Below are 17,696 nucleotides of genomic sequence, written 5' to 3'. Positions count from 1 at the left end.
TTTAAAGACTCGGTTATTGTATATTTTTAAAAGTGAACTTGTATATTGAGTTTTTTTTTCTTATCTGTGCCAGTTGCTTCCTGTTCTGATAGAAATATACTTTAATGCAGAATGTAGACTAAAATGTAATTATTTTAATTCCAGGCACAATAAGAAAATGAAGTTTTACATCGACCCACGCTGCCACCCTCAGACAATCGCAGTGGTGCAGACAAGAGCCAAGTAAGAAGTGCCCTTTTCATTATTTGTATGTGTATCCCAATGAATTCCCATGAACCATCAACCACAGTTTCAAATATTTAGCTTTTAATGGTCATTATCCCTATTCAAAGCACAATAAAAATGGTCCATGGTATTTTGATGAATGCTTGATGAGGGTATATTTGGAACTTATTTGTATTCAACCAAGGTTATTATCCTATAGGGCTATAGTGATTTAATACAAGGTGGTTATAAAGTCATTTGAGTGACTAAACAGCAGTGGTAAGGAAAGTATTAGCTGCTGAGCACTGGAAATGGGTAGAGTTGCCAAATGATCTGTTCCACAATGACACTTTGTCCGTCATGATTTTGAATTATTCAGAGGCTTCAATCCTGGTTGTGTGTTCTCTTTTCTTCAATTATTGCATCTATCTGGCTTGTTCACTGTTCCAAGTTCAGTATGGAGTCTATGCTTGACACAACTAAACTGTTAAATCACCAAGATGCTAGTTAATGAAACTTTGTAAATTAGGAACTTGAAGCACATCCTATGGACCACAGTTGATGTGAGCAGATCTAAATTTCAGGACTCCATGACAAATCACTTTTCTCCACTGTTTCTGATTAGATGTTTCCCAGCTTTTATTTACTACTTGCACAGCATGGAAGAAAAGCACATATTGGAGGGTACAGTAGTGTGTGTGTGTATGTGTGTGTGTGTGTGTGCGTGCCTACCATCTAATTTTGAATCTTGTCTGGTAGCTACATTGGAGTGATCACAGAGCTGAAGCATCCCCATGAGATGGATTTCAGTGGTAAAGATGTCTCTGGTGTGCTGTTCCAGTACCCAGATACAGAGGGAAGAGTTGAGGACTTTGCAGGACTTGTAGACCGAGCGCATCAAAATGGGGTGAGAACCATGAAACTGTAAAACTGGTCATCAAAGACTTGTTTATATACTGATGCTCCAAAGTTTGGAAAATTTCATGACCAATACAACATTTAAACAATATCAAGCCAAAATGTATCTAAACGGTGTTGCAAAATAATGACAATTTTCATACTCGTCAAGCTTGCCTGTAGTAACCCAGAAACTATGATCTATCACATGAAGACATTTTACTGACTTGTCAAAATATTTGTCTAAGGCTTCTTTTAAGTATTTCTATAACCATACTGATCTGATCTATAAACTGGAGCGCTGAACCTAACAGAGGGAGCTCTTCACATTGTCTGATGATTTGAAAAGGGCTGATGGAGTCTTTGTGATGAGCTGCTCTCTTAGAATGTTTAGGGCTAGTCAGTGCTTCATACTTGATTCCATGGGTTTAACCGCTGTTTTTCTTGCTGCGTATTTGAATGCTTTGGAAGTACTTCCAAGTGATTAGTAGAGTACTGCTTCTGGATTAATTCCCCTTTCTCTTTGTTATCTTATATGCATTGTAAACCCTGACAATCAACCTGGGAAAAGACAATGTGTGGACTGTTAAGGAGTCTGATTTGTGTTCAAAAGGATTTCTGATATGCCTTCCCCTTAGATTATGCCCCCTGGGATGCTTTTTGATCACAAAACTCCCATTGCTCATTTTAATTGTAATGTTTTTGGGGTTTTTTTGCCCTAGGCACTGGCATGCTGTGCGACTGATCTGCTTGCCATGTGTGTCCTGAGACCGCCTGGTGAGTTTGGGGTGGACATCACCCTGGGGAGCTCACAGAGGTTCGGAGTGCCGCTCTGCTACGGAGGGCCCCATGCTGCCTTTTTTGGGGTGAAAGGAAGCCTGATTAGAATGATGCCCGGGAGAATGGTGGGGGTCACAAGGTAAGAGGGTGGGTTGCAAAATAGGACGTACAAAAAGGATATTTGGGACTTAATATGTTTTTTTAAAATGCAGAGCCATTCTTCAAGCTGACCTAAGTAATGATAAATATTTATGAAATTTCACTGAACCATATACAGTTTCACACACAACCCCTACTTTCAGTGTTAATCTGGTATTTGATTCTGCATTGTGAATGCACTTTCACTGCCTGTTTTTTCTAGGCCTACTTTTTAACAGTAATAATGGGAACAGAGACCACTTTTCAGAATGATCATACCAGTAGATTTTTTTGTTTGTGTGGGGAGCTGGAACCAGATCTCGCTTGTTCCTAACACACACACACACAGTTGTGGTTTGTGGGATAGAAACTGAATAACAATTAACAATCTTCGGAACGGTGTGACTCTCTGAAATGTCTACATCTAAACTAGAGTTGGCATTAACCTAGAACTGTCAGAAGTACGTGCCCTGTGGTGGGGGGTGGACCCATTCCTTTTACTTGGGCTTTTTGTCAGTCAGTGGAACTGTTGTCTTCCTGCCCTAGTGTTTGGTAAAATTCTCCATGAAGAGGAGGCATTCTCTTCCTGTTCGTGACGGCTATGCTCTTTGTTATCTGACCTTGTGAACAAAAGCTGACCGTGTGAACAGGCCCACACCTACTAAACAGAATGATGAATGCCAAACTTTGCATAATGCAAGGGTTTAATATAAACATCCATCCATCCATTATCATTAACCGCTTACTCCTTTACAGGGTCGCGGTTAATATAAACATTTTAAAGTAAAATTAACTGCATTTCAAATTAGATTGTTTAATATTTCAAGCAAATCCAAAACTCTTATATAGTTCAGCGCTTTCTGTGCACTTTTAATAAACACAAAACACAGGAACAAAAACATACTCCCTCTTTACTCAAAGCACACTCCTTCTCTGCTCCTAACTCTCCTAAACAACCCTCTTCAAACATTCATTCCTTTGTTATTATTTTATAGGGTGTGAACAAGGGTAATCATTCCATTACCACCTGGTCACATTCCACACTTTTTCAATCACACGTAATCACTCAATGAAACACAATTTCCATCACCACACCCATGTGCACAGCCTCTGCTCTGTACACATTCTCCAGTTACTCTGTCTAATATATATATATATATATACGGTTTATCTAAAATAAAAAAAAACCCTATTTAATTGCCTTACGATCTCATTTCTTGACCTCGAAATGAGGTGACCTTGCTCTGAGCAATGTCTGCTTCCACTTCTTTGAGAGTTTGTGAAGAGAGGAGTTTCATCTGCTTTCAGTATTTATCTATTGCTTAGTACATTGAAATGGTGATCAGTGACCAACACCAGATGTTATACGTGCTGAAGATGTAACGTGATGCAGCCGTCATGACTGACCCCATGGTACAGAATGTTGTACAGTATCCTTAGCAGGTGTGTGTACCTGGCATATCTTATTTTGAACCATGTAAAAGTTCTCTAAATGATATATTCCCAGCATAACAGTTTCTGTTGTATTGCAGAGATGCAGCTGGGAAGGAGGTGTATCGCCTTGCTCTTCAGACACGAGAGCAGCACATCCGGAGAGATAAAGCCACCAGCAACATCTGCACTGCTCAGGTAAGCAGAAACCAATACTTCTGTAACTTCATACACCTTTTTCATCAGGTAAAACTAGAAGAAACTATTAGTAGACATACGGAATCTTAATGTTTACATTTTCAACTTGTATGAAACTATATTGCTTGTTCTTCAATGCGGAAAGCTTCTCTATCAAAAGCCAAGCTGTATTCATGTCTGATCTTCTGTTTTTCAGGCACTGCTGGCGAACATGGCAGCTATGTATGCCATCTACCATGGATCACAGGGGCTGAAGCACATTGCAAAGAGAGTGCACAATGCTACTCTAATCTTGTCTGAAGGTATATTTCAACCCCCTGCCCCCCTAATAAAGTTGAATAGAATTACTGTTGACTTGCCTTGACAAGAGCTGGATAAGTCCACTTGACCTGAACTCGGTGTGGCTGAAAGATGTAGCTAAAATAATGATCCATAATACAAATACAAGAAGTCAATTAGATAAAGTTTGATTTGACATTGAAGACAATGAAGAACACAACATTTGGCTACTAGCTTATATATTTATTAAGCGTTTGTTAGTTTTTAATGTTATGATTAATCTTCTCTGAACTGATAAATACAGAGTTTATACAACCAGTAACATTTAACGTTGTATTTTGGGCGGGGGGGGTGTGTGTGTTCAGATTCTTCATACTGGGGTTTAGTTTGTAGTGATAAACACTTGTTTTGTTCTGATTTTTTCCTTGCAGGCCTTAAGCGTGCTGGACACAAGCTGGAACATGAGATGTTCTTTGACACCTTGAAGATTCAGTGTGGAGTGGCAGCCAAGGAGATCCGAGACAGGGCTGCTCAGCGTCAGATGAACCTCCGGCTCTACAGTGATGATGTGGTAAGCAAGTCATGAAGTGGAATGAACTCTCCCAAATGGTGATGATGATGATGATATTCTTAACCGCTTCCTGCTGTGTGACCTCGTACAACATATCAAATCCAGACCTAGAGGAAGCGCCACATTTCTCAATAGCAATAAGGTTGTAATTCTGTGTCAAACTTGAACTGAAGACCATCTCTCTATAATTAAGCAATAAGACCTGACCCAGAGAGCATTACCCACCATGTGGAGTGGTACTGGGTATTGATGCAAACTTGAGTGGTAGTGAAACAGTTTTGAGGAGTGAGGACATTTCTTTTACAGTGATTCCTGAAAGTGAATGTTTATTTGTGAACTTACTGATTTTTAAAAGGCATTCAGCAGACCATCTATTAATTTTATGTTGCACAGTATAGTTTTTCATATCCTACAGTATTTTAAATTAATGTCTAATTTATAAGTGAGAGAAAAACCTAATCCTATATATTGTCTTTTTGCATGGGAAGCTGGGAGTGTCCCTGGATGAGACGGTGACTGAGAGAGATTTAGACGACCTTCTTTGGGTGTTTGGATGTGAATCCTCTGCGGTAAGTAGACTAGTAGAGGTGTGATCACCAGCATGGCACCCAAAGGTGAAGTGTTGCCGCTTGGGAAAAGATTAGTAATGCTGGGTCCCAATAGCACAAGGGCTTAGTGAAGTTTATAAACTTCACTAAGGGCAGCAGTGAGGAGTAGTGGTTAGGGCTCTGGACTCTTGACCGGAGGGTCGTGGGTTCAATCCCAGCTGGGGGACACTGCTGCTGTACCCTTGAGCAAGGTACTTTACCTAGATTGCTCCAATAAAAACCCAAATGTATAAATGGGTAATTTTATGTAAAAAATAATGTGATATCTTGTAACAATTGTAAGTCGCCCTGGATAAGGGCGTCGGCTAAGAAATAAATAATAATAATAATAATAAACTCAGGCTTGGGAGGAACGACTGCCACGTTACATCATCCAATTGTGGCCTATTGGAGCAATATAAATACTGTTAACTTACCCCTCTGTTGCATTTGATCAATTTGCATTCCTCTCCCAAGGATACAACGATAGTGTACTTGGCAAATTATTTACTGGTTTAAATACTGGAGAGCAGTTGTGGTTCCTGATGTATGTTTCGATGACGATGTGCAGTATGTTTGACCTGTGCTTATTATAATTGTGAGATGTATTTTATTTTCTCAAATTCTTAATTCAATGTTACTGTCCTCGCAGGAATTGATTGCTGAAAAAATGGGGGATGAAAAAAGAGGCATCTTCGGAACCCCTTTCAAAAGGACAAGCAGTTTCCTCTCGCATACAGTTTTTAACAGGCAGGTTTATGAATAAATCAAATGTTTACCCGTAACTCGATACACTCCATCAGTCAGAAGAGGTATTGGGCTATATTGACAAAGCATTTCCAATGTGGTTTTGTAAATCAAACTTCTAGTGTTGCAGAACTAGCGAAAACCCCATAAGTAAATGTTGGAGGTGTTAATTGAAATTTCTGAATTCTTGCTTTTTGAGTGTGATTGGTAAATGTTTGCCTGCCTTAAAGGTAAAAGGTGCACTGGTATACTTTGAGAACATTTTTAATGAAGAAAAAATACAATTCTGCCCCTGTTGCTATGAGCTCTACTGAACTTCAGCTAGCTCTTTTTGGATATGTGGATGTCCTTGGCACCTGTTTTGAATGTGATACCTTCCACATTCATTGTCTTTTGTGAACAAACAATATACTAAGAAGAACCACAATCATTAAAAGAATACAAACAGAATTGTCTTTTAAAGCAAATAGAAATGCTGCTATATTTAATAAACATAAACTTGTTGTGAAATGAGTACATTGGTAATCAAGTTTAAATATATATTTATTATCAGAGGCTTTTGGGTTCATTTAGGCCAGTGATCACTAGACAAAAACACGACGAGCTCTTTTTCAAAGATAACTTGTTGCCCTCACTTAACTACAGCGAACCACTTCTGGATAAATATTGGGTAATCTTATACTTCGTAATATAATTCAATCCATGTTCTCTCTAACAGTTATCGCTCTGAAACTAATATTGTTCGCTACATGAAAAGACTGGAGAACAAAGACATTTCCCTTGTACACAGCATGATACCATTGGTAGGTCTTGAATTACTTTGACATGTAGCCATTGGCATATTGACAAATTCATTATTTTATTTTGTATATAGTGCTAACTTTTTTTTTTTTTTTTGAATACAGGGTTCTTGCACCATGAAACTCAACAGTTCTTCTGAACTTTCAGTAAGTTTCAGGAGTTTTTTAGCGTTGCGTTTAAGTAAATAATTTATACTTGTAATATGGAAGATTTTAGGGAGTCATGTTTGGTGGTTTCTGCTGAATATAACCTAATTGACCCTTGGATCAAAGTGTACTGGTTTCTGGTTTGTTGCACATAGCCCTAAGTGTTGTATCCTGTCCTTCTGTCTCAAAGGCCAGGCCCTCCTGACAGTATCTGAACTTTTCTATCAAAAGTAAAATAATTCTACTAATACTTGGGTAGCACTAGTATTCTCTGTGTTGGTCTAAGTTGACCACATGGCCACTTGTTGCTTAAAGCTGGCTCTTTCTCTTCCCAGCCAATCACTTGGAAGGAGTTTGCGAACGTCCATCCTTTCGTGCCTCTAGATCAGGCTCAGGGCTACCAGCAGCTTTTCAGGGAACTGGAGCGGGACTTGTGTGAAATCACTGGATACGACAAAATCTCCTTCCAACCAAACAGGTCAGTGTTTACTTTGGTGGACCAACGTTGCTTAGCAGTAACATAAGCTGAGCAGCATTATTATATAGGGAATGTGAGACCTGTGAAGTTTATCAAATTTTTTCACATGGTGCTGGCTGTAAAGGCTATGAGATAACAAGAACAACAAAATACTGCCACTGTCCATGTATCTTTAATCTGTACTTTTTTCCCTGGGAGATGCTGTCCTCACCTGCTTCTTAGGGCAATTCCAATTTTATATTTTATTTGGTCACAATAAAATTGCACAGAATAAGGAGAGTTTTCCACAAAAACCTAATTATGTCATATGCAGTAAGCAATACTATTTGCCAATTTGCACATGAGCAGTTTTTGAAGTTAAGCACGGACGAGGCTTAAAATGAATTATAAATTAGTCTTTTCAATTTATTCAGGGGAATCTTTTGGTACAAGTTGGTGTACTCCCATTGCATTTAGGGTTAAATAAAGGAAACATTTCTGGCATAAAAGTAATGAAGTCCCCGGTTCAAATCCCACCTCAACCACTGACTCATTGTGTGACCCTGAGCAAGTCACTTAACCTCCTTGTGCTCTGTCTTTCGGGTGAGACGTAATTGTAATTGACTCTGCAGCTGATGCATAGTTCACACACCCTAGTCTCTGTAAGTCGCCTTGGATAAAGGCGTCTGCTAAATAAACTAATAATAATAAAGACTAGGTCAAACTGTCATTCACCCCTGTCGGTAATCCTCCTTTGACCTACTAATAAAATGACAACTTGTGTTAATTTATTTATTGTCCAGCCCTTATCAGATGTATGATTTCAAGATATCACAAATGTTATCGCATGCAGAAATGCAGTATTCAGTGCTGGGGGGCTTTTTGAAAACTCAAAATGTCAACTTGCATCTTCACTAGACCAGCAAGTTCAGAGGTTACAGAATGTCCAGAGTTGTGGTTTTGACCAGACCCACAATGACATTCACATTGCGCTGTGGTATGGTAGGGTAAGGCCATGCATGGACCTTGCCTTTTTGTTTATGCAAAAAAATACAAGCTGAGTGTGGTATCTTGAAAAGGAGAGGTGTTGTGTAACAGAAACAAAATTTAGAATTGATAGTTATACCAGGATTTGTTCTTCTTTCAAATTTATTATGTAGTGTTAAATAAAGGTAATGGGTCTTTTCCATTGTGAAATGTTATGAAAAGATGGCACTCTTTCTGTGAAGGAGGTTACCACTGTTATGTATGATGTTGAACCTGTGGAGACATGTTATGAGTTCGCATTTCTATATGTCTAGCAAGTGATGACCTCAGCATTTCACCCGTCAAAAGTTTTACTGGCTTTATTATTGTCTAGTACTTTTCCAAGCCAAGGAACAGCTTAGACTAGATATTAGGCAAGACCTGTTTTTCACATTGAGCCTCATGACTTTAACATGTGGTGCTGATTTGAGTTTTCCATTGTTTTTGTAAATTGTACATCTAATCCTTGACAAACTATATCCACCCTCATTGTGACATGCAAAAGTAGGTTTATAGCTTTTGTTTTATTAACTTTGAAAGTAAAACCTTCAAGGAGGCCTGCAGTTCCTCAGGAGTCAGACAGCGTGCCGGACAGTGTCCTTTTTCATAGGAAATATTTAATGTTGGGTCGTTTTACTGTCCCATAGTTTCAGAGAAGCATGAAGTGGAACGTGAAAATGGTACTGAAGGTTGTGAAATGGATTGTTAAACTTTAGCTGCCACACCATTTTAATGTAATGGCTCTGAACTAAAGGTCCCATGTTTAACTATAGTCTTCCATACATATACAAACTGAAAAGGCATTTATTGCAATGTGTACAGCGATAGTGGGACACTGGACTATACAGCAATACTATACTTATCTGTGTCTCTCTTATAAATTCCATTCATATCTTGTGTAAATAATGTACACGATTGTTAATAGAGGTGGAAATGTAAGCACGTGTTGCAGGTTTAACCTTTAGTAACTTGCAAACAAGACTTTGATAAGCTGTACATGCTGTTGGCCTTGGATTATTACTAAATATAAATATAAAGTCACTGATACATTTATCTAGAATTATGATTGGTACAGTAGGACTTCCCATTGCAATTTGACCCATGTTTTGTTGAATTAAAATGTTCGAACTGTTACAAATAACCATTTATGTATGCTTAAATTAACCTTGTGAGTTTTTAAATAGTTTTGCTTTTGTTGTTTATTTTTTTTACCAAAAAACATGCCCTTCGGAGTAAAGACCTTGTACCCATGCATTACAAAACATAACCAATTCTTCATATGTCCACCGACGAGTTACCTGTGATCTCGTCATTAACTTGTGAGGTGTACCCATTTTAAATGAATCAATTCAAATAAACGTTCTTGGTAAGCTTTCAATTAAATTGCCAATGGACTGTTTCATAATCAGCAAGCGTCCCAGGTTTCTGTGATCTACTGTTTCATAAAGTTTAATGTTACAATAAAATACATAGACAGAGGCAAATTTAGCAAGGTCTTTCCCAGAGAAATGTAGCACGTTGCACCTTGGTGTAAAGTCAAAGTGATAATGTGGCAAAAACTAGAAAACAAACAAACTCGTTTCTCACTTTTGAACTCCCAAAGCTGCATACTGCAATGATCAGTTGTATTATACCGTTCGCAATAACACCTTGCTGTTTGGTCATATCAGCATAAATATTACATCACAATTAAGGCCACTGTTCTACAGACAAGATTCTTTCCTATTGACAGCAATGTAAAGCCACCCACAATATTAGGGCCATCCCTCTACTCAGTCTTAAGGCCACCATCTGCAGTCCCAAATGTGTGAACCTGTTTACTTACCGCTCTAAAAGACCCAACATGCTGTAGAAATTACATTATTATTATTATTATTATTATTATTATTATTGTTATTATTACTACTAAAACCAACCCACTGCCACAAAGAGAAAGAATTGGAACAGTTTGCATAAAACCTCAAATAATCAAGAGTGGTTAAACTGTTCAAAGAAGTATAACCAGGTTAATTACAGTGGCTAAATTATGTAATCAGAATCATGCGATTCAGTTATTTGATTTGAAGACCTTTTTAAAAAGCCCCAATTAATAGTTAACCAAAAAAACAAACAAAAAAACAAACAGGTGGGCTTGTGCTGTTCCAAAAGTCCTGTTATATCTCTTGTTTTGCAGATATTTTGGTGTTACTGCATTGTGTTTTTAGAGGGTAGTGTTGACCCATGTCTTATAAATATGCCATCATTTTATTTCTACCTTCTCCATTAACTTCCAGTATTTTTGTTTTGTTTTCTAGTGGAGCACAAGGAGAATATGCTGGCCTGGCTGCCATTAAGGCCTTTTTAAACGCAAAAGGAGAAGCACACAGGACAGTAAGTGTGGCACGTATATATTTCAACTGGTCTCTTATGTTTGTGTGAATTTGTCTTGTTTATCAGCCCGCTCACTACTGCGTAATATGTAATATATTATAGAATCTTACTATTCTTACTATGTATATAGTCTGTTTATTAAGTACAAGTGAGGCGCCACCTGGTGGTGGGCATCCTTTTGTGTTTGTTATGAAGAATATGCTGGATGGTGCATTCCTACTTAAATTGAGGTACATAAAGTTTTTTATGTTCTGAAGGCTCCAGTAAACCTCACTTTGTTGGATTGTTTGCCTGAAACTATTAGTCAGTCCTCCTCAATTATGGAGTCATGGCTGTAAGTAAGCTGCACCTGTTTAAGGCATTTTGCTGTATGGTACATGCTTGTTACATCCTGGCAAGATGACTGGAAAAAGAGTGCTTTCTTAATTTGGTAAATTGGTGGAATTTCATCCATCTTCTTTCTTTCTCTCTCTCTCTCTCTCTCTCTCTCTCTCTCTCTCTCTCTCTCTCTCTCTCTCTCTCTCTCTCTCTCTCTCTCTCTCTCTCTCTCTCTCTCTCTCTCTCTCTCTCTCTCTCTCTCTCAAAGGTTTGTCTCATTCCGAAATCTGCTCATGGCACAAACCCAGCCAGTGCCCAGATGGCAGGGATGAAGATCCAGTCGGTCGAAGTGGACAAAAACGGAAGCATTGATGTTGCGCACTTAAAAGCCATGGTATGTGCCTCCGGTTTACTACAGTGATAATGCATGTGCTATTGGCATTGAGGCAAGGGGGAACACAAATATCATGGTCTGTTTAACTGGGATGATAGCGTTCTAAAGGGGAGCACTGCATTTGTGCCTAGCTATTCTACATTATTATTGAACAGGCTTTGTGCTGTTGCATACTGTAGCAGGAGCTAGTGAAGTTAAAATCTCACACTCATTTGACAGAAGCGTTTTACTGTGCTGCTTTTTCTTTTAGGTGGACAAGCACAAAGAAAACCTGGCTGCTATCATGATCACCTACCCATCGACAAATGGTGTGTTTGAGGAGAATGTTAGTGATGTTTGCGACCTGATTCATCATCATGGAGGCCAGGTTTACCTTGATGGCGCCAACATGAACGCTCAAGTGAGTAAGACGTAATGAAGTGCAGCAAATGCAATGGAATTATTAGCTTGGGTTTATAACAAGTCGGCATCATAGCTGAACCTGTGTTAAACCTGTAAATGACCACTAACAAGATTATGTGTGTTAACCTTTTTTTTTTTTTTTTTCTATAAAAGTTTTTACTGGCTACTCTACTTTCCAAACCTGTTACTATTTCATGTATAGCTGAAGTCAACAACTTCATTACTTGTGTGGGTTTGACTTCCAAGATGTCCTTCTAGAATGCAACAAAAATTCAAAGCCTGCAAGATCAAAGATGAAATATATATATAAGGCTGCAATAGTCATACCTCGCTCTACCCAGACTGCCCCACACAATGAAATATAAATGTGGCGTTAATCAGCTTTGGGAGCCCGATCTGGTATTTATGGCCGTGCTGACCACTTCAGTAGAGAAAAACTGGTATGGACCACTGATGTTGAAGTCCAATCCGATTTTTTTGAGTCGCCAATGGCGGTACGGTACTTACCGCGTTACAAGGCTGAACCGGATATCAGACGTGTGTGTATGTGTGGTCCTATTTTAAAGCAAGTGCAAAAGCAAGGACAACTGTTTTGACATCAACTAACTTGCAAATAAAGTATTGAAAGTTACTTAATGCTCCTACTTACAACTATGTAGTTCCTTGCTAGTTTTACACTGTTCCAATTGTTTTATTCCTTTATGAAAATGTTCTCTTGCCTTTTGAGTTTGCTTCAAAATAGGGCCCATACTGTTTGTTCAATCAGATGAGAAAGATTGCAAGAAACAGATACTTAAGTAATTAGGTTTTCCTAATTACTTAAGGCTCTGAAGTGGTACTTGTTTTTGTGTTCGTGCAGGTGGGACTGTGTCGTCCTGGTGACTACGGATCTGATGTCTCTCACCTAAACCTGCACAAAACATTCTGCATTCCCCACGGAGGTGGTGGCCCTGGAATGGGACCCATTGGAGTGTGAGTACCCGCTTACCCAGAATTTCCTAATGTGGGTGCCGGGCACATCAGAGAAGCAGGAATAAGACAACACTGGTGACAGAGACACTAAATGCATTGATAACTGTCTGTGTGTTTTAAATATTAAGAATACAGCTCCTGAACAAGTCCTGCCAAGTTCCTTTTCCTGAAGGGAAGCTTGGGTTATTTTAAAAGTAAGATTATAAACACACTGCCCACACTTCCTCGTTTAATTCCTGGCTTGGTTGAAAACATTTCAGCAAGCAGACAAAAAAGTGTTTTCTTTTTGTTTAATAAAAATAAATAAATAAATAAAATGCATCCAAAACAAGTGAAAGTTGAATGTGATTGTTTGTATTACTTTGTATAAATAGCATTCTTTGAATGTGTTATTTATTTCTTTATTTATTTGGAGTGACCAATTATTATTTTTATTTATTTTCCCCCAATTTGGAATGTCCACTTATGTTTTTTCTCCTCACCGCAGCGAGTCCCCACACAGCACAGACATTCTGACGGCGTGCTAGCGTCCTCCAATCTCACAAACCTAAAGCTAGAATCGCTTTTATGGCAAGCAACCCAGAGCACAGGTGGGCGGGCTACCGATCCCCGATCCTGGAGAACAGAGATCAGCCCCGCTTTATCCACTCTGAATGTGCTCGGTGTCTGGCCAGTAGGGTTCACTGTTGCACAATGAGGAGAAGCAATACTTGCTGGTTTAACCATCCCCCACCCCAGGAGCATCAGAGCCAATGTGACGCCCCCTTTGGAGTCCCCAGCAAAGTTCAGCCTCTTTGCACAGCCCGGACGCGAGCTGGCACCGTCCAAGCTGTGTGACTCATCCTGCACTCCCAGCGGCAGCGCTTTAACTGGATGAGCCACTCAGGGACCCTCCTAATGTGTATTTTTAACCTTTTACAGTAAACAGTTGGTTTTTCTATTTAAAAAAAAAAACATTGCAAAACAATTCTGAATGTGTACATCAAAGACAATACGTCATTGCTAATATTATGTAATATTTATATTTATAGACTTACATTTTTGGATGAATGGGGCTCCTTAGCAAATTGCAAGTAGTTTGTCATAAGTTGACTGTATATGGTTAACATAAAATAAGTTAAGCTGTCTTCAAGGACTAATGGCAATAATGTACTCATTCTGTTTTTTCTTACAGAAAACAACACCTTGCCCCATACTTGCCTAGTCATCCAGTTATTCCTCTGTCGTCTGACGACATGGCCCGATCCCTGGGCACCATTAGTGCCGCACCATGGGGCTCAAGTGCAATTTTACCTGTCTCCTGGGTGTATATTAAGGTAAAGCTGCTATTTTGACAACATCTTGTTTTAATCATCCTCCCCTTTTATACAGTACTTTTAAATGGCAATATGAATCTTCTTTGTTTCTGAATACAGATGATGGGAGCCAGAGGTCTGAAACATGCAACTGAAATCGCCATACTGAATGCAAACTACATGGCAAAGAGGCTAGAAAGCAAATACAAAATCCTTTTCAGGGGTGCAAGAGGTGACATTTTGTGTTCTGGTTTTTGTGCAAAATGTATTTGGAGGGCCAAGAATGTTTCAACAATAAATCTTTGTAACTGGTCTTATTTTAACTAGTTTTAGCACTACTAAATATCTTCATTCAACGTTATTATTATTATTTATTTCTTAGCAGACGCCATTATCCAGGGCGACTTACAATTGTTAAAACATATCACATTATTTTTTTACATACAATTACCCATTTACAGTTGGGTTTTTACTGGAGCAATCTTGGTAAAGTACCTTGCTCAAGGGTACAGCAGCAGTGTCCCCTACTAGGGATTGAACCCACAACCCTCCGGTCAAGAATCCAGAGCCCTAACCACTACTCCACACTGCTGCCCTACGTTATCACGTGGATTTAATTTAATTGATATCTATCTTATCCTCTCAAGTGATGGAAGGATCTAGAATAACCTATTAATATTTATATATATATATGGTAAATTTATGTTGTGCATATATTAAGTTATGTATTGACTTAACTTTTAAGTATTAACTGTGGGAGAATTAACATCATTACTTTACAGGAATTACATTTATATTGTCATGGAGATTTGACTTTATGGGGTTTATAAGTCTAATTTCTCAAGTCTAATGCAATTGACCCATTGGATTGTCATGTATACCTTCTCATTTTCTTGCAGGATATGTTGCTCATGAATTTATCCTTGATGTGAGACCATTCAAGAAATCTGCCAACATTGAGGCTGTAGATGTTGCTAAGAGACTGCAAGACTATGGTAAGTGAGGTTTTATTCTATCACATCTGCATTCATCAAAATGGTCAATCTTGCATTTTCACTTAGTGAGTGGTGTGGGTGTGCTATTCAACTAGAAATGTTGTATAGAAATGCTTTAGCACATTTGCAAATTTAGTTTGAATGTGAATCATTCAGACAAGCTAAATTACATAAATTGTTAGGCATAGAGCAGAATTTGTAAAAGGTCAGCCGTTAAGCTACTGCTGTGCTTCAGCCCTATGGGAGCCATGTGGCTTATCAGTGAAAAGAAGGTAACCAGGCTTTTGCTTTGATGGCTGTATATTCCATTAACTGTTGGCATCACAATTTTCAGTATTTGTATTCATTTGTAAAATCAGCTGAGTGAAAAACAGATCAGATAACAGACATTGCTTTAGCCTGTGGACTTCTGTGACTGTCGCAGCAGCTGCAGTTTTGCATCCAAATAAACGACGCCCATGCTGTTCACAGTACTGCTTCAATTAGAAACGTCTCGGTGATCTAGAAAGTCCTCCTACAATCTGTTTGGCTTTGACCACAGCCTGGTTTTTATGACCTAAGATATACAGCATCAAAAAAGGAGGCTGTGTGGTCCAGTGGTTAAAGAAAAGGGCTTGTAACCAGGAGGTCCCCGGTTCAAATCCTACCTTAGCCACTGACTCATTGTGTGACCCTGAGCAAGTCACTTAACCTCCTTGTGCTCCGTCTTTCAGGTGAGACGTAATTGTAAGTGACTCTGTAGCTGATGCATAGTTCACACCCTAGTCTCTAAGTCGCCTTGGATAAAGGCGTCTGCTAAATAAGCAAACCATGGCAGTTTTATACACTACAGTTTGGTAACCCTTGTAAATAATTGCACCCCCATTGTCATTTGTACCGAATTATTTGTACTACATTTTGCCGTGCTTTTCTGGTAATACATGTGGTTGTGATTGAGAAGTTGAATGAAGTGGTATATATTATTCAGTGGTCCCCGGGCACATAATTTTCAGCCTTATGAGTAATACAATTTTGACTACTTATGAAATGGCACTTTAATGGAGAATTATTTAACATTTTGGAATGCGTGGATTAGTATGTAGTAATGAATTTGCTTCCTCTTCTACAACTACTTATGTCACCTGATGTCACAGACACAACGGGCAGAGCTTTGAGGACCACTGTCCAAGCTATTTTTAAAGAGAGATTACACAAATCGGGAGAGGTTAAATCTATCTACACAGTGAAGATTAAAAAAAGAATTATTGGCTCTGGATATGAAAGACTAGTAAATTATCAACTCTGCTATTATCTATATCAAATTGTCACTGGTCTACAGGGTTTCACGCCCCGACAATGTCCTGGCCAGTCAGTGGTACACTGATGATCGAGCCCACAGAGTCTGAGGACAAGGCTGAGCTGGACAGATTCTGTGACGCCTTGGTCAGCATCCGACAGGAAATCGCTGACATTGAGGAGGGCAGAATGGACTCCAGGATTAACCCGCTAAAGGTCAGTGAAAGGACACTTCCTTTTTGTATTTACTAAAAGTTGGTAAACTAAATCTTACCTTTTGAATGTAGTGCTTTTAGCTACGACTGGTTATTTTATGACAATATTTTAAGACACACTTCTTGTGTTTTATAGTAACAGGAAACTGTCACTCTGATTCCATTTATGTGCAGGCCAGTTCTGATCAAGATTCTGAATATCCAGTTACTGAGAGAATCTGAATATAGGGATCAATAGTGGAGCCTGTCCATTCATTTGTATGAAATGCTTTTAAATGTGCAAATGGTAGATGTAGTTCATAGTTATCTCTTGTATGTCAATACCGCTGTGGTGGGGGGTGCATGTTACTAATCTGCTTGTTACAAGACTATCCTGCCCCTAAAGCATAACTCATTGAGTCCTACATGGTGAATAGCACTGTATTCAAGTTAAGAATGACTGAATTAAAGGTGTAGTTTCATCAATAGTTTTGATACTGCAAACTTAGTTATGCTTAAAAGACACATTGATTTTTTTTTTTTTTTTTTTTTTTTTTTTTTGTTATAAGCATCTAACCTGTGGTAGCAAATAAGAGTTAAGCCGAGGCATGTTTAAAATGCTGCTTCAGCTGTCTGTCTCAATAAAACATTGACAGGAGGAAGTATAACCCTTTTTTCTAGACACACTTTCTTACAATAGAATGTGTTACATACTGGTACTTGTAAGCGATTTTCTTAGATTTCTATACACTGAAATGCCATGTCACTGCACTGGTGTTTTGTTTTCTCTTAGATGACATCAACAATTGAATGTTATGTGGCTGTAAAGTAGTTTATAGAACAATACAGTTTTTCCAGCAGGAGAGGTAAGCCCCTTTCACACTGGCATGCTCTACCCGGGTCAGGACCCGGTGTCATGTGGGTCGGGTACACGATTTCACGCTGCTTTTGATAAAGCAGGGTTGACCTGGGTGACAAATTCAAGTAAACAATACACATATCAATGCTCCGGAAGCAGCTTGTTACTGACGCTTCCATCCAAGCTTCTCTGGATTGAACCGTTGACCCAAATGTTGATTTGAGCAAATGCAATCTGGCTCATGCTGTGTCTCAAGGAACAAAAATATGACTAGTGAAATATGGAAGTGAAACCTTCACGCAGGCGTGGCTGTTTGTTATTGCGTCGGCTCACAAAAGGCCATCAAGCATTTTGTCTCAC

The 17,696-nt window shown here is 38.8% G+C and overlaps 1 protein-coding gene across 1 annotated transcript in view; it reads left to right on the top strand.

Annotated features, from left to right (window-relative positions):
• LOC117411679 (glycine dehydrogenase (decarboxylating), mitochondrial-like) overlaps positions 1–17,696 on the top strand; it is a 34,066-nt gene that overhangs the window by 15,286 nt on the left and 1,084 nt on the right. Inside the window, exons 5-23 of the mRNA XM_034924094.2 lie at positions 145–222; positions 964–1,111; positions 1,824–2,020; positions 3,552–3,648; positions 3,845–3,950; positions 4,359–4,498; positions 4,987–5,067; positions 5,738–5,835; positions 6,551–6,635; positions 6,738–6,779; positions 7,115–7,257; positions 10,557–10,632; positions 11,219–11,344; positions 11,595–11,744; positions 12,606–12,718; positions 13,893–14,034; positions 14,134–14,245; positions 14,913–15,008; positions 16,327–16,499. Of these exons, the coding sequence (XP_034779985.1) occupies positions 145–222; positions 964–1,111; positions 1,824–2,020; positions 3,552–3,648; positions 3,845–3,950; positions 4,359–4,498; positions 4,987–5,067; positions 5,738–5,835; positions 6,551–6,635; positions 6,738–6,779; positions 7,115–7,257; positions 10,557–10,632; positions 11,219–11,344; positions 11,595–11,744; positions 12,606–12,718; positions 13,893–14,034; positions 14,134–14,245; positions 14,913–15,008; positions 16,327–16,499 (2,203 nt within the window). The remainder of the gene's footprint in view (positions 1–144; positions 223–963; positions 1,112–1,823; positions 2,021–3,551; positions 3,649–3,844; positions 3,951–4,358; positions 4,499–4,986; positions 5,068–5,737; positions 5,836–6,550; positions 6,636–6,737; positions 6,780–7,114; positions 7,258–10,556; positions 10,633–11,218; positions 11,345–11,594; positions 11,745–12,605; positions 12,719–13,892; positions 14,035–14,133; positions 14,246–14,912; positions 15,009–16,326; positions 16,500–17,696) is intronic.

Source organism: Acipenser ruthenus, chromosome 1 (genome assembly GCF_902713425.1).
Source record: "Acipenser ruthenus chromosome 1, fAciRut3.2 maternal haplotype, whole genome shotgun sequence".
NCBI lineage: Eukaryota > Metazoa > Chordata > Actinopteri > Acipenseriformes > Acipenseridae > Acipenser > Acipenser ruthenus.
The sequence above is the reverse complement of the archived record's forward strand: the minus strand, read 5'-3'. Positions and strand labels throughout refer to the sequence as shown.